The sequence below is a fragment of the Mesoplodon bidens genome (genome assembly GCF_964165515.1).
Source record: "Mesoplodon bidens genome assembly, chromosome: 5".
In the NCBI taxonomy this organism is placed as follows: Eukaryota; Metazoa; Chordata; class Mammalia; order Artiodactyla; family Ziphiidae; genus Mesoplodon; species Mesoplodon bidens.
In genome coordinates this window covers 3,577,324-3,594,034 of record NC_138161.1, presented here as the reverse complement: position 1 = coordinate 3,594,034, position 16,711 = coordinate 3,577,324, and the positions used below count along the sequence as shown (strand labels likewise).

The 16,711-nt window shown below is 47.1% G+C and overlaps 1 protein-coding gene across 3 annotated transcripts; it reads left to right on the top strand.

The window, feature by feature from the left end:
- Positions 1-2: 2 nt before the first annotated feature.
- Positions 3-11,727, top strand: NDUFV3 (NADH:ubiquinone oxidoreductase subunit V3). 3 transcript variants are annotated; one of them, XM_081234247.1, is made up of 4 exons: positions 3-138; positions 1,373-1,493; positions 7,362-8,459; positions 10,748-11,727. In XM_081234247.1, exons 1-4 carry the CDS (start codon positions 85-87, stop codon positions 10,909-10,911), a joined length of 1,437 nt encoding a protein of 478 aa, XP_081090373.1. In that variant the 5' UTR covers positions 3-84; the 3' UTR covers positions 10,912-11,727. The 3 variants fall into 3 exon arrangements, with proteins under 3 accessions (XP_081090373.1, XP_081090375.1, XP_081090374.1); XM_081234248.1 differs by lacking the exon at positions 3-138 and adding an exon at positions 3,426-3,526 and having other exon boundaries at positions 1,470-1,493; XM_081234249.1 differs by lacking the exon at positions 7,362-8,459.
- The last annotated feature ends 4,984 nt before the right edge of the window (positions 11,728-16,711 follow it).

Below are 16,711 nucleotides of genomic sequence, written 5' to 3'. Positions count from 1 at the left end.
AGGTGGCAGAGGGCGCGCTGCGGCCGCGTCTGTTAGGTGTGACCTTTTCCCGCCCGGCCTGTTCCCCCGGCCAGCGGCCCCGTCATGGCCACCGCCGCGTCGCTTCTGCTGCGGCAAGGACTAGCCGGGGGGCTGAAGGTAAAGGGGGGCCGGGCGGGGCCGGCGCCCGGGAGCCCGCGGAGGGCGGGGCGAGGGCTGCGGTCCTGACGGTCACCTCCAGACGTCCGGGGACGCCGCTGACCCCACTTCCCGGGCCGAGGAGAGGACGCCGGGTCGGGGGCCGGGCCGGGCCGGGCCTGGGGAGCGGCGAGGGTCCCGGCGACCCCGGCCACCGCTCCCTCTGGTCCTGGATCACCGGGAACCTCCGGTGTGCGGTCCGGGCCTCCGACAGGCGTGGGGGCCGCTGGTGCCCCGCGCCGAGCCCTGTCCGAACTCTTGAGGACAGTGTCTCTACTGCTTATTTAACCCGCGAGGAAGTGAGGACACTTTCAGGCACCTGGTTGACCCGGTAACTTACGAGGCAGCCATGTGAAGCCAGCTTACGTTACCTTATCTGTGAAAAAAAAGGAAGAAAGAAGGGCTTTTTTTCTCCATACAGGAAAAGCGAAGTCCTCTTCACTATCTTTAAAATGAAAAGGGGCTGTTATTACAAAAGCAAGAACTGTTCGTGGCAAAATGAAGTACAGGTGGTTGGAGGGGAGATCTGTTGTCAGGCCACTATTTACCTCTGCATATCTGGTCCCAGTTCATTTTTTTTTTTAGCTTTCATGTATACATATGCACACGTGCTGACGTCATAACCATAAGAAGCAAATGTTTCATTCTCATATGTGGACTGTAGGCACCTCTGTAATGTGTCCAGCATCTGGAACAGTGCCCAGCACATAGCAGGCCTTAGTAAGTGTATGCTGAGTGAATTAACGCTCTATAAAATGCTTTCCACTTATGATATATGGTAGGCAGTTTTGAAGCAACTATTATTCATCTACATTATTTTCCATGGCTAGATAGTGCTTCTACTTTATATTCTAAGTACAGGAAAACATTTTATGAAAAGAATCGGTATTTTGTAGGTTGATAGGTAATTGGAGAGTACAAAACAGTACGCTCAGGAGAAAGTCTGGTTGGAGAAATACCCAAATGTTAATAGTGACTGTCCTTGAACTCAGGTGTTTTTTTCTTGCAGCTTTTGTTGTGTTTTCCCAAATTTCCATAATACACATAGATTAAGAGAATTGTAATAACTGTTAGAAATATGCCATATGTATGCAAAGCATTTATATGTCATAATAATACATAGTATTTATGTCGTAATAGCTGTTAAAAAGGGTATTACTCTAAAATATTCGTATTTGTGCCATTCTTTTGTCAGACTGTGCTCCTAGAAGCAGGAGTGTTTCGAGGACTTGCTTCTACAGTTTCTCTCTCTGCACAATCAGGAAAGAATGAAAAGGGATTGCCACCGAATCCCAAGAAGCAAAGTCCACCAAAAAGTAAGATTTTAGTGGTCGTCATAAGGGAGACAATACAGAGTAAATCAGTCAGCTTCCCAAGCAGGAAGAGGAGTTTACTCGCTACATAACTGGGCTCTTCGTTTCTAGCAGTGTCCAGGTTATAATCAGACATAGGATCTGTAACAGGCTTTAGACCAAACACATCAGTAACATAACAGTTAACTCTGTTAAGGCTGAACTCAGCGATTAGCCCTGAACTGTTCTCTCTGTATTTTCTAAATGCCAGACTCCACGGATAGCAACAGAATGCAGAGTATGCTGGCTCTGTGGCATCTACGTGGCCCTAATACCGATTCCCATACTCCCGTGAAGTAGCTGTGAACCCCACCTTTTTTTTCTTCCCCGATTGTGACTTTTCATTGTCTCTGGGACTTATCCATAGTCTCCCAGGCTTTGCTTGGTCATAGCCCAGGATTGCAGGCATCCTTTTACGACTGTGGAGAGAGAGTTAGGAGCAGGCACCGTTTTCCATTATGACTCACTTTGGTGAAGCATGATTCTTACCTGCTTCCAGCTCTTTCCACAGTCATTTTGACTTTTATCACCAGTTTTGACTTCTTCCCCTGAATCCAATGTAGTATGTCCTCATAGGAGGAAAGCAGGAAATGCAGCAGTATAAACCTGATTATAGGGGCTTCCCTGGTGGCGCACTGGTTGAGAGTCCGCCTGCCGATGCAGGGGACACGGGTTCGTGCCCCGGTCCGGGAAGATCCCACATGCCGCGGAGCGGCTGGGCCCGTGAGCCATGGCCGCTGAGCCTGCGCGTCCGGAGCCTGTGCTCCGCAACGGGAGAGGCCACAACAGTGAGAGGCCTGCGTACCGCAAAAAAAAAAAAAAAAAACAATATGAAAAAAAGAATAAAGGGTATAAATTAATCAAAAAAAAAAAAAAAACCTGATTATAATCCAGGTCCATTGCGTTCAGTTTTAACTGACGAAACCCTAGTTAACTCTTAATATATACATATGATATATATAGTCTCTTTATAAATCTTTGACTGTATGGGGTTTAGAATGATAACTTGAGTTTGTCTTATTTTCATCAAAATATCATTTCCTCAGTTTGAATGCTTGAAAAGTGTGTGGACACTTCTGTTTAGTCCCCCTTCCTCTGCCCACGGAGACATGGGCAGCCTATAAAACGTCCGCGCGCTGTTGAGAGAGCCAGCCACCCGCTGCCTTTCACGCGCCATCCATCCACGCTGAGGAGGTGTACCCTGCCTGTGGTGTCTCCGCGCCCCCGTCCGAATTCAACAGGAACGTTGTTTTCTGTCCTGTACCTGCGGTGTTTTTAAAGCCAGTATTCTGTTTTCTTTTTAATCTGTACGTTTTTAAAGAGGTTTCTTAAACATAAGGACTCTCCTTTTTCCCAAAGATCCCCCTTTTTACAAACGTGCTTCTGTGTATGAGTAGAAATGGAATACTTCATCCTGTGGCAGTTTGGGGTGCAGTTACGAGAAGGGAACACTGAGCTGGGAGTTGGCCTTGGGCTCATGTACCTTCTGCCTCTGGGCGTGGCGGGCCCTGCCGCCCTCGGGGTTCCTCCGCGTTGAGCGGCTCGGCGCGCCCGTCTTGGCCTGGTCGATGTGAGACTGATGACCCGCGTGTCACGTGTATGTGCTGTCAGATGGGAGGACAGTTTTTAGCTACACCGTCTTTAATGCACATCATGTTTGTATCTCAGAATTTTTTTTTTTTTTTTTTTTGGCGGTACGCAGGCCTCTCGCTGCTGTGGCCTCTCCCGTCGCGGAGCACAGGCTCCGGACGCGCAGGCTCAGCGGCCATCACTCACGGGCCCAGCCGCTCCGCGGCATGTGGGATCTTCCCGGACCGGGGCACGAACCCGCGTCCCCTGTATCGGCAGGCGGACTCTCAACCACTGCGCCACCAGGGAAGCCCGAGTGTATCTCAGAATTTAAAACATAATTACAATCCCTCCGTGAAGAAGAAGCAATGATGCTTCTAAGTCAGCGTGTGCAGGCCTCAGTATTTCTCCCGAAGTGTCAGTGATTGGTGAGTGGGAGATACAGAAATGGCTTTGGCCCGCCAGTGGCGCATTGCCACTGTGGGTGGTTTTGGAAGCTCTAGGGAAAGTTGCCTGCATGCACACGGGGCGCTGGGCGCTCACCCTTGGGTTCCCATCTAGTCCGGGGATCTGCATCTGGGCTCTCCATTGTTCCCCCCGGGGCGCCAGCTCATCGTAGCCCACACGTCCTTCCTGAGGGGAGCTGCCAGACGGTGAGCACACACATCAGGATCCGGGTCTCCAAGTGGGCGCCTCCCCTGCACAGCTGCCTGGCTTGCCAGCTTTGATGTTCTGGTGAATTCCATCACTAGGTTGAAGTTTGCAATAATCAGTAATAAACCATGGACTGGATAAGTCCTATGTCGCTTGTTAAAGACTCTGTCAAGAAGCCAAAGTTAGTTATCTACTTCAAGTCCCTATTCTAGTTTGAGAAATGAGGACTCTCCGGAAATAGAGGTTTGATGTATTTAATTCTAACCGGCGTTGCTAGGCACTGTTTCAAGCACTCCGTATCTCCCCTCCACACCCTGTGAGAAGGTACCATTAGTATCCCTGGGTTATATTTGAGAAAGTGGACGGGGGACTCCTGAGCTGCCCAAGGTCACACAGATGTCGGTAGTGGAGCCCAGGCAGTAAGGCCCCACAGCCCATATTTATAAGCAATGTGCTGTCTTGCCTCTGAAAAAAGTCAGTTCTCGCATGTTCATTAAAACCAAAACCAAGGGGCTTCCCTGGTGGCGCAATGGTTGAGTCCGCCTGCCGATGCAGGGGACGCGGGTTCGTGCCCTGGTCCTGGAAGATCCCACATGCCGCGGAGCGGCTGGGCCCGTGAGCCATGGCCGCTGAGCCTGTGCGTCCGGAGCCTGTGCTCCGCAACGGAACAGGCCACAACAGTGAGAGGCCCGCCTACCATAAAACAAAAACAAAACCAAAACCAAAACCAAAACCAAAAAATACTCTTTTTTTTTTTTTTTTGCGGTACGCGGGCCTCTCACTGTTGTGGCCTCTCCCGTTGCGGAGCACAGGCTCCGGACGCTCAGGCTCAGCGGCCATGGCTCACGGGCCCAGCCGCTCCGCGGCATGTGGGATCCTCCCAGACCGGGGCACGAACCCGTGTCCCCTGCATCGGCAGGCGGACTCTCAACCACTGCGCCACCAGGGAGGCCCAAAAATACTCTTTTTAATAGTAACAAATGTAAAAAGAGGTTTTAGTTACCATATAGAATTTGAATAACTGTATTCTTTCACATCTTGTTGAAATGCACCTTTGTTTCTGAAATTAGTTTTGTGACCTACTGACAAGATGTGGCGGTATTGCAAGGCTGCTGATCTGTTTCGAACACCGAAGTCATTTTTACTTTCAGTAGGGGACTACTAAAAAGTTGAAGATCATGCCCTCCCTTGCTTTTCAATGAGCAGGAAAGAAATTCAGGAAATTCAAATTGAGGGGACATAGAGAAGCAATAAGAGAACTCGTGTCTCTGCGCTGTCACTAGTGTTTGTAGACCTTTATTTACGTGGGTTGTGATGATCTCTGAGGGTTCGAAACCATCCCCGAAAGCCCCCCTCTTGTGCTGGGAGGGGTGTCTCCGTGGCTAGTCTTATTTAAGTAGCTTTGTGTTTTCGTATATTTATCTTTCAAGGAAAGTCACACTGAAACTAAAACGTTTTCAGAGTATGCAGGCATCCCGCCTTTAGAAACGCAAGAGGTTTCATGAAAACAAACAGGTAAAGTCATACTTACATTCAGAGTGAGAGCCATTGTTCCTGTACCCGATGGTTGTGTCTCCAGGTGACATCCTGCACTGTGAATGCAGGCGTGGTGTCCACACTGGCACTTTGGCCCAGAGGTCACTGGTGGCAGCTACAGATCATCGTGGCAGGCTTCCTGCTGAGTCACAGAGGACGCTGGGCCTGTGCTGCAGCAGGTCAGAGATTGGCTCTTAATAAAAAGCAACTATGCTACTGTGGTTTATTCTATTAGCCTTTCCATGGAATTGTCCCAATAACTAAGCCTGAATCAAAGATATTTTAAAACACTAATGTTCTTATTAACATTATATGTTAATGTTAATAAGAATATTAATTCATGTTCTTATAACATTAAATAAGTTTCCTTTTTCAAACAAAATAAACTATATCATTTGAAATTTTCTTTCTGTTTTCAATAGGTGATAAACTCTAACGTTTTAATAACTTATTTACATTTTTTAAAATCTCCACAATAAATTTTAGAAGACTGAGGCATAGTGATTAGATAGCAGCCTATTTAAAATAAGCCTTATTTTAAGTTAATTTTTCACACTTGGAAAGTACACGCTCAGCATAAAAGTGGATTAATGATGCAGGTGAGCAGGCTAGCAGGGTTTGGAGACCAGCCTGTGTTACCCGTTGCTTATAGGAATTTTGGGGCTGTATCAGGTATGGTTTAGAAAGACAGAGAGAGAGAGTTCAAGTGCACACACATGCCTTTGCCATGGTTTTATGTTTAACACGATCCTGGCGCTCTGTTCTGCTCCTGCAGTCAGAATGCAGATTCTGGGGTGGCACACAGCCACAGAATCAGACAGGGCGTGGCAGAGGGGGTGGGGGGGGTGGAGGTGACGTGGTGATGGTTTTTTAAACAGTGACCCACTGCTCCAGCTGTTCAGTCATATCCTCTTACACTGCCCATTAACCTCTCTCTGGCCCATTTCCGATTATTTCTGGTTATTCCTCAGTTTTCTTTGACCATTTTCTGTCATTCTGTTTTGTATATATAGAGAGAGAGTTCCTGAGCTCAGAAAACAATTAGAAACTTTTTTGGGTACCAGTAAGATGGTAAAGTTAGAAATACATTTTTTTCCGCTTTAAAGAAGTAGTATACTTTTTAGTATAAAGTAGACTCTGAGACTTGAAAGTAAGGAATGCACTTAAGAGATTTGAAAAGTAATTTTAATTTATAAAAACTTGTCCTGTATTTTTCTTCTAATCTGTATGGTTAAAAAAGATTTAGCACTTGAGAAAATTGAATGAAATGAGCTCTCATGAATGTACTGTGGTGGGCTTTCATTTGCTTTTGTAACTGACTGTACAAAGTCTAAGACTTTTATATCAGCACCTTTTTGTAACAGCTTAAAACTCATTGTTTCCAATGATATATATGATACTAAATTATTTTAGACTTTTCTGGTCTTGTAATACTTTTCCTTGGCAGAAGAAATCCCCAAATGATGTGATTTTGCAGGACTTCTCTTCCTCTCAGGGCACCTGCATTTGAATCACCTTATCCCCTCCGTCTGATCTCCCACTCTTAAACTCATGCATATGCTCACCCCAGACCCAAACCAGGCTACTGTCTCTACTTCTGCTTTGCTGTTTTGTTCAGAAAGTTCAAGTTCATACAATACGGGTAATTTTTTTAAAATATTTGAGGTGCACCCATTTTTTTAGGGATTTAAGAAATGATACATTTCTAAAACTTCATCATCTGAAACTATAGTTTGTCTTAAATTTAGATGAAATGGTAGCTTAAAAAATAATTACCATCCAGAAGCTCTCGCTGCGAAAAATGGAGACAAGATTGTTACTTCTATTGGTAAAAAATCCCATCTTAAAAAGTTTCAGCTACCAAGAAAAACATCTATGTTTTTTACTGTTCTCTGACTTGTGTGGCTTGCCTTTCACTTAAGAGTGGGTTTTGACGGAACAGTTCATAAGATGATTACGTTGAAGATATTGTCAATAACAAGGTGATATGTAATGAAATGTCTGTGGCCTTGGTGAATTTTCACTGTTTTACTAAATATTAAAAATAATCTTCCTCTTTATGCCATTTCCTAGATGTAGTGGAACCAAAGGAGAGGGGCCAGCAGCTAGCCACCCCAACAGCAGATGAATTGTCTAAAAACGTACCTTCACCCACTTCTTCCCCACCAGTTGTGAACCAAGGCAGGGTGCTAGCTGGCCCTAACCCCGATGCCAGCATGCCGCCCACAGACCAAGGGGTTCTGAAGCTTTTGCCAAGAAAGACTTTGGTAGAGTTTCCTCAGAAGGTTGCACCTCCATTCAGTAAACAGGGTTCTGATTCAGAAGGAGCCCAGCAGAGCAGGAAAGGGACGGATGATTCATCTTCGTCTTCATCTTCGTCCAGCTCCTCTGATTCCGAGTCTGACGACGAGGGTGACAGCTCAGAAGCGGGTCCTCAGGCAACGAGCAAACGCAGAGGAGGGTTTCCCGTAGCAGAGGCCTCCCATTCCTCTGCAGATGGGGCCCCCCCAATTGAAATACCTGCACAAGAGAAGAGTGTATCACAGCGGCCGCATCCGGACCTCGTCTCTGCACAGAGGCCCCACCAGGCAAAAAAGAAAGGGGCCTCCAGTCAACCATCAGAGGACAGAAAAGACCCCAAACCAAAAACCACAGCACCCAAGTCACACGCAGGTGAAAAGTGTATGGAGCAAGATGTAAAGGAAAACCAATGGCAGAAAGTATCTACATCAAATGAAATAGATAAAGAAAGCCAGAAGCCACTAGTAGTTAAAAAAACCGTATCCAACCGTACGAAATCAGGATTATCCACGCGACCGAATGGCGGCCCAGCGCCCACTCAGTCTGCAGAAACCAGAGTAGGAAGACGGCTGCCAGCGACTCCTGAGACCTTTAAAGAAAGGCTTTCGGAGAAACAAGTACCAGAGCCTGATGGGGAGGCGGCTCTTTCCCTGTTCAAAAAAGAAAATCTGGGAAAGCAAGTAGCAGAAGGAATCTTGAAGGCTAAGGAAGAGATTTCGGAAGATCAGCTACCAGTGAAAACTTTGAAGCCAGTCCCTGTTCACAACGAAGACGTTTTGGATGAAAAGACAGGAGTTCTGAAGCTTGAGGAAAAGCGCGGAATCATCGAAGACTCAGCAACTCCGGTGGAAGGCCAGGACGGCACACAGGGTACACCTTGACGTGTGGCTGAGAGCTCTTCTTGTCCTGGGCTGGTGGGCGAGACTGAAGAGCTGTGTGATCTGAAGAGGCCTTACGCTTGATCACATTCTGTAATAGGAATATGGCCTATAGCACTGTCTCGGATAAGCTGAGGGTTATATGTTAATTATGGATAAAAATTCCTGAAACATTTAAAGTTTATGTCACAGTGGAAGAGTATGCCCTTGGCACTCTTGGGCTGTCCCTTAACCAGTATACCTTGTGCAAATAGGCAATTTAACATCATCATCCTTAACTTTTGAGGGTGTTTAAGTGTTCCTTTCTTGAACCTGCAGAGCATGTCACCGAGTGGAGGGGGGCTGTCCTATTAAACTCGCACAGGTGAGGGGCGATAGTTACACTTGTAGTGATGGTCTTCAGGTGAGCCAGACAGGCTGTTGCTTTCAGCATCTTTATGCCTAAGGGAAAAGTGCATTTGAGGGAGTAAAGCCGTGACATGAAGGCAGCCGTGAAATGCACGAGTCTTAATTTACACGAGACGGTTCCTGCTCCTAAAAAGCGCAATGGGCTGCTTTGCTTTTCTATTCTGAATTTTTATGAAGGGCTTTTTTGCTACCCTAAGTTTTTAAAGGGAAACTTTATTCCTATTATTTTACCATTTTCTTGCGCTTTGAACTTCATAAAATGCAGTGTGCTTTAGGTGGATCATGGCAAAACAGTGAAGCAGTTCTCCCGTTTTCAGATCTGTGGCTCTTGAAAACTCATCACTGACAAACCCCGCTCCCTCCTGTCTGCTCTCTTCTTTTTAAAGCCTCCCCCTTGCCCAATTTACATTACCTGTAATTATACTTACTGGTTGCACTATGTTGACAGGATTTATGTGTTTTCTTCCCTCTCCATCTTCTCCCTCTTTCTTAAATATGCGAAGTGCCAGCGCCTGCCAGACTTCTCCAGACGTCAAGAACCACTTTCCTGATGCTGCTCTGTTAGTCATTCTGCTGTAAATTTGTAAAACCTTCAGGATGATAACAGAGAATTGGGGGTTTTCAGACTGCAATCTCTTTGAAAACAATTTGACCCTCCTTTTTCATGGTTGTGTTATTTTTCCAATATCCTCTTTGCCCTTCAGAGGCTAAAGACACTGCCCAGGAGTGCAGCTCACTTGCAGGGGCAGCGTCTACAGGGGGGCCGACTTGGTAGCTCTCCCAGCCCAGCTGCCTGGCTCCTCGCCCGCCAGGGGGATTGGTGTCGGACAAGAGTTCTCCAAACCCTCGTTCCCTGCTGTCAACACCTTCCCCACCTGGGCTGTAAGAGTGCATCTGCTTGGGATGTCCCTGCACCGCATCGAAGATACTCTGCTTATTGAGATTGGAAAGATGTCACTTCTATAAATAAGACATCATTTATTTTAAAACAACCAAAAAAATGAAAACCACAACTTTTGGTATGAATCCAAATAGTGGAAAACTGTAGTTATTTTTTGTGCTGCACGAGTAGGAGTGGCGAGAGTCCTGACGGCAGTGGTTTAGGATCAGTAAGAGCTTAACCAGCCTGAGCTGTCACCCCACGCAGCTTCGCTGTGCCTCCATCGTGTCGCGGGTCACATTGCAGGAGAGCCGGGTGTCTTGCTTCCTCCACGCTCTTAGTTTTACGATCACCAGTTGTGTAGGTGTGTGGATTTCCATTCTTTTTTCCACTTAGAGAAATAAGGCTAAGTATTTCTTAGTCTGTGAATCTGAAGTATACCAACAACTTCTTCAAAAAAAGTTAAACAACAGAAACTACACGTCTCATTTCCAGTTCCCCTTAACTGTGGCATTATTAAAACCACTGGGCTTTATCTAATTTTCTTGCGTTCAGAGACTTAAAAGGCTCACTTAGTTTCTGCTTTTAAATTTCTCTTCTGTGAATGGTTTATTTCTATTAGAGACAGATTTTTAATAGATCTGCTTTTTTTCTGCATCTTTTGAATGACCTGAAAGTCCCTCCATAACTGTTCTCGGCATTTTCAAGTCTAGAGGTACACAAAGTTAAGATGTTAAGACACGTTGTAAAAACTATTCCATTTCTTACATTATTGAGGCTATATGTTCTAGTATAAATTTTCAGCTAATTATTTTGCTTTTGAAGACACTTGCTTTATGGGCTTTTCTAAGTAGACAGCGCATTCAGGAAGGGTTCATGTAGAATGCTTGGTATGTGAGTGTGAGTGTGTGTGTGTGTGAGGGTGTGTGCGGACTCACTCAGAAGCTCCCTCCCTGTCGGAGGTCCTCACCGGTGCTGTGTTTCCCCCGCAGGGTCCCCGCCGGCCGCCACCTCTGCTGAGCCATTTGACAACACCACCTACAAGAATCTCCAGCATCATGACTATAGCACGTACACCTTCTTGGACCTAAACCTGGAGCTCTTGAAGTTCAGGATGCCTCAGCCCTCTTCAGGACGAGAGTCACCTCGCCACTGAGAGCTCAGTTTAAAGATTAACCTTTCGGTGTCCTTCTGCATTCTTGCGTGCGAAAATAAAATCCGCTCAGTGGTCATGAGGCCTGGTGTGTAGGATTGCTTTCCCTTCCACACCTTTCATAGTGAGTTGTGAATTGGCAACAGCCCTGCTGATGGTTTATTCCCCATGTGTTTAGATGCATCCATGTGCAGGGAATTTTTCTTTTCTTTTTAATTAAAAAAAATTTTTTTAATAATTTCTTTATTTCTGGCCGTGTTGGGTCTTCGTTGCTGCGTGCGGGCTTTCTCTAGTTGCGGCGAGCAGGGGCTACTCTTTGTTGTGGTGCGCGGGCTTCTCACTGCAGTGGCTTCTCTTGTTGCGGAGCACGGGCTCTAGGCGCGCGGGCTTCAGTAGTTGTGGCTCGTGGGCTCTAGAGCTCAGGCCCAGTAGTTGTGGTGCACGGGCTTAGTTACTCCGTGGCATGTGGGAATCTTCCTGGACCAGGGTTTGAACCTGTGTCCCCTGCATTGGCAGGCAGATTCTTAACCGCTGTGCCACCAGAGAAGTCCGGGAATTTTTCCTTAATTATAAAGTATGGGTCACTGGACAAATCCGCACAATTAGAGAATGGTAGGTGTTTTCCCTCAGTGTGATTCTGCTATGCTGGGCCCCTGGTCAGTTTAGCGTTTTCTGGTTCACCAGCAAGGTGTTGATAAGGGCAGCAGGGCCTTCTGATTTGGTAGACCTAGTGCTTGATGAATTGGAAACAGGAGTTTTACACATTTTAACTGCTGCATTGCAAAGAAATTAAATTATGGCATTTTATTATCAAAAGGATCAGAATTCTTCTGCTCACTTGAATTAGGCATGGGATGTAAACGCAGTGAAGTTTCGAGCGCTGGCGTCACACACAGGTGAAGGTTGTACAGGGTCCGGCAGCAGCTGGGGTCCCAGGTGGCCCGGCAGACAGCTTATTTAGCCACAGAGGGTTTCTGGGTTGGCCGAATAACTCCGTCATTTGCGGGAACATTACCCAGGCTTGGGGACGTGCGCTGTGCGAGCAGGCTCCCGTGTGTCACTCGGTGCCTGCACCAGGCCCCTGTGAGGCCGGAATAAACAGTCCGCTCTGAGAAGTAAATCCAGATGAGGTGTTGCTGGGGTGAGAGACCGCACCCATCTGCTGGGGCCTCGCGTCCCCCCCGAAGCAGAAGGTCCGTCTGCACACCAGGGACGTTTCCTGGTTTGCCTGTCCTCACACTTCCCTCATGTTTGTGTGCCCAAACTCGTGGGCCTTATTTCATTTCAATTCTGGTTCTTGGCCTCTAGTCAGTTTATAGCAAACAGTACAGTGTATTATAACTTCTGACTCACATTTCTGTAATCCTGCATTTCTTAAAATGAGTCCAAGTAAGGATACCAGGACTGAAAACATGGTGTTGAAAACTAATATTGTGATCATATGTCTCAGATTTTGTTACCACCCCAGAGGCTTAGCAACTCTGCAAGATTCTTCTAATCACATTTTTTATTATAATAGCACTAAAACCCCATTACCAAAAGAAAGAAAACGGAAAATACTAAGATTACCTAAAATCCCTTCTGCTAACCCAACCATTATTAACACTGAACAGGCTTTCCTGGTGGTGGTGGTGGTTTTGTTTAGATACGACCATATAATGTAGGTACAGTTTTCTATCCTTCTGGGGTTGTTTTTCATTCGATAGCTTGCTTCTCACACTGGCCCACAGAACCCCTGTGCTCTGTGGTGGTGTGGGGGGGCCATGGACTCTGATGCCACGGAGTGTGTCTCCCTGGGCTGTTAACGCCACGGAGAGTTGAAGTTCTTTTTACATAAAAACCAGTCCAAATATATTTTATTATTTTTTTTTTTTTTTTTTTTTTTTTTTTTCGCGGTACTAGGGCCTCTCACTATTGTGGCCTCTCCCATTGCAGAGCACAGGTTCCGGACGCATAGGCTCAGCGGCCATGGCTCACGGGCCCAGCCGCTCCACGGCATGTAGGATCCTCCCAGACCGGGGCACGAACCCGTGTCCCCTGCATCGGCAGGCGGACTCTCAACCACTGCGCCACCAGGGAAGCCCCCCAAATATATTTTAAGTTGCATGAAGATTTCCCTTGGAACCAGTGCTGTTGGGCTCATCTTTCAGTCTCTCTGGGAGTTTGGTTCCCTCTGCCCCTCCCCCTGAAAAGGCTTCCTGCGGCCACGGCAAACAGCACCGGGCATGGCTCTGCCTTCAGACCCCCTGATCCTCCATCTGGGGGCAACACCGTGGTTACCCGCCAAGTGCAGCTTTTTGGATTTGTGTAATTTCCCATGTTCTCCTTTAAAGAGTGCCACCAGAAACATCTTTGTGAATGTAACTCATTTTGTATTTTGTATTGTTTCTTGAAGATGAATTTCCAGAAGCTGAGCTGATGAATCATAAGTGATTCATGAACACACGTATTGCTCTCATTTCTGTGAGATTTTTAAACCGGCTTAATATGTTTTTGAGTTCAATAAGGTAAAGATTCTACCTCCTTTTATATTTTTCCCATCACGTCACCTGAACTCTGACATCTTCCTAGATGTTGGTTCTCTTACACCTGTTACAGCACATACCCTGGGACTGCAGGAGGCTGTACAGAGACCCTAAGTCCAGGCCCTGCTTATTGTGGACCCTGGTTCTAATGCTTACTGGCCGCTGCTTAACCTGAAACTCAGCAGGTTCTCGTGTGGCTTTTCTGATGCTGCTTCCAGGCCCGAGGTTTGTGTTCTGATAGTTTGTACGTCCTACTTGTCTCCCAACCCAAGAAAGTGCTCGGTGGCTTCCTCGCTTACCCCCAGCGCTGTGTGTCCATGGCCCCGTACCTTGCGTGTAGGATGCAGGCAAAGGTTTGTAAGATGAGTTCGCCAACAGCACGATGTGCCCCACCCTGCAGGGAGGCTCCGTGAAATAGAAACGAAGCACACCGATTCAGTCTGTTCAAGCAGCGGGTGGCATGCTTTTCCAGAAATGGGCCGGATGGTAAATACTTTTGGCTTTGACACGTACAGTCAGTGCAGCTCAGTCATTCTTTTTTTCCAACCCTTTAAAGATGTTAAAAACCATTCTTGCTGTGGGCCTTACAGAAAGAGGCAGAGAGCAGGGTTTGACTGAGGGCCACAGTTTTAAGTGTTGATACCCCAGTGTTAGGCGATGGCCACAGATCATTTGATTCCGTGAAAGGCCAGCTAGGTGGTGTGCTCCAGGTGCTCAGCGCCCCAGCTCTACTGCCCTCTCCCCTGCCCTCCTTCCCTCCGCCCTCCTCTGGCCTTTATTCTAGAAGGGGTCTGAAACAAAGACTAAGATATAAAATATTAACCACCAAAGTGATGCTCCTTTTGGAGTAGTTTTCACTCTTGCAGGCCTGGAATCAACATCAGTCTAAATGTCTGCTCCACGCTGGGATTGGGTTTGGGCCTTGGGTTCACAGATGGTAAAGGCCGCTGGCCTCTCCTGAGTTCACAGCCTGACAAAGAAAGGAGGCATGTGAGCCACATTGCAGGCCACGTGCCGAGTCTCACGACATGAGTCTGTCTGGAGAAGAGGTGAGGGTGGGTGTGCATCAGAGGAGGCTCTGTGGGGCGTGATGTCTCACCTGAACGCTGGAAGGGGGCCAGGGACTCACCGGTGCAGGTGTAGCTGGTGGAGGGAGCCCTGAAGGTCGGTCTCCGAGGCACGGGGGATGGGGGGTGTGGTGCACGGGCCTGGATGCTGGAAGAGCGTTGTGTTTTCGGGAAGCTGTAAATCCTTTGGCATTGCTAATGTGGTTAAGTACTGGCGCTGAACCATGCAGCCAGGGCTCCGCCTGCCACGGCAAAATGCAGCAGGTTCAGTGGCTAAACCATACCCATTTACTGTGTCACAGTTCTGGAGGCTGGACGTCCAAGGTCAAGGTGCCGGCTGATTCAACGTCTGGTGAGAGCCCTCCTCCTGGCTTGCACGTGTCTGCCTTCTCCCTGTGTCCTCACATGGCAGAGTCAGAGAGCAAGATTTCTGGCGTCTCTTTTTATAAGGGCACTAATCCCATGTTGGGCCCCCACCCTCCTGGCCTCTCTAGCCCTAATTCCTCCCATCACATCGGGGGTTAGGGCTTCAACATATGAATTTGAGGGGGACACAAACATTCAGTCCACAACAGGTTCTGTCCTGTAGGAGAAGAATTTCACTGTCTGGTTTTATTTTTTTTTAACTGGTAATTTGAAATATTCTGACAAAAAGTATGGGAAGGGCTGAGCTGCAGAGATGATAAAAGAATGGGAAAATTGCTGAGCCTGGGTGATGGGCACATGGTAGTTGACGATTCTGTTCTCTGCAACTTATTAAGTCCTTGGGAACTTTCATAATAAAAAGACTTCTACAGGGTTTCCCTGGTGGCACAGTGGTTAAGAATCTGCCTGCCAAGGCAGGGGACATGGGTTCGATCCCTGGTCCGGGAAGATCCCAGATGCCATGGAGCAACTAAGCCCATGCGCCACAACTACTGAAGCCCTCGCGCTAGAGCCCATGCTCCACAACAAGAGAAGCCACCACAATGAGAAGCCCGCGCACTGCAACGAAGAGTAGCCCCTGCTCACCGCAAATAGAGAAAAGCCCGCGTGCAGCAATGAAGACCCAACACAGCCACAGATAAATAAATAGATTTATTAAAAAATAAATAGATCTTCCCTGATGGCGCAGTGGTTGAGAGTCCGCCTGCCGATGCAGGGGACACGGGTTCGTGCCCCGGTCCGGGAGGATCCCGCGTGCCGCGGAGCGGCTAGGCCCGTGAGCCATGGCTGCTGAGTCTGCGCGTCCGGAGCCTGTGCTCCGCAACGGGAGAGGCCACAACAGTGAGAGGCCCGCATACCTCAAAAATAAATAAATAAATACATTTCCTTTTCTCTTTCTTTTCCATGTGTTTGGACATCTAGCCTTCGGTGATAGCATTTCTGTCTGTCCCCACATCTACCATCTAACTCCTTTCTCCAGAGAGTATATCACCCTGCGCCCTTGGTGGGAAAAAAAACAGGCAATGAAATCCAGCTGCTCGGAGATGAATGAGCTCGTTTCCGACCCAGGGATTGGAGAGCACGGAGGGGGCCGGGCTGACCACACAGTCCCTCTGCACGGAGCTAGGACAGAGCACGGGGTCAGGGTGGCAAGACAACGGAACTGTCACGAACCCCGACTAAGGAAGAATCAAACAAGCCAAGGGGTCTGGAGGAGGCAGGGGGGTCGGGGGGAAGCCTGAGAGGGTGACTCAGCTGGACCTTTAGAGCAAGTTAGCCGGGGCCTAGAGCAGAAACTCGGGAGAACAGCCACCGGGCTCTGCAGGGCTCGCACGGGCTGTTTCTTGATTCAGTGGGATTTTTAGGAACCAGTGTGTCTTGAAAAAAAATGTGTTTCTGACGTTTAGGAACTCCTTTTTTACTTCAATTTCTTTCCATCTGTTAAAATTTGATGATTTAATGCTTTTTATTTTTGAAAGTGTCAGATGAGTTCTTTTATGTCTGACAGATTCTTGTACAGAAGAGACTTTTTAAATTAATATTAAATTTAAAAAATATATATTTTAAAATTTAAACAATTTTTTAAATACAGTACTCAATAAAAACCTAATTTTTCTTAAAGCATTTTTTTACAAGTCTCAGTAACCTATTTATAAAGTCCAATTTTAACAAACACTTCTAAACTTATAAAGTAAGTTTTTACTGGATACGTATTTCTTAGTGATTTGTATTGAAACTATTTTTTCAATTAGTTCCTATATCCATGAATCACTAGTACTTAAGGCT

Bases quoted from the DNA above. Each gene is read 5' to 3' on its own strand.
- NDUFV3 (XM_081234247.1), top strand. From the start codon at position 85: ATGGCCACCGCCGCGTCGCTTCTGCTGCGGCAAGGACTAGCCGGGGGG. The intron at 1,494-7,361 runs GTAAGATTTTAG...GCCATTTCCTAG, and splicing joins GAAGCAAAGTCCACCAAAAA to ATGTAGTGGAACCAAAGGAG. The intron at 8,460-10,747 runs GTACACCTTGAC...TTTCCCCCGCAG, and splicing joins AGGCCAGGACGGCACACAGG to GGTCCCCGCCGGCCGCCACC.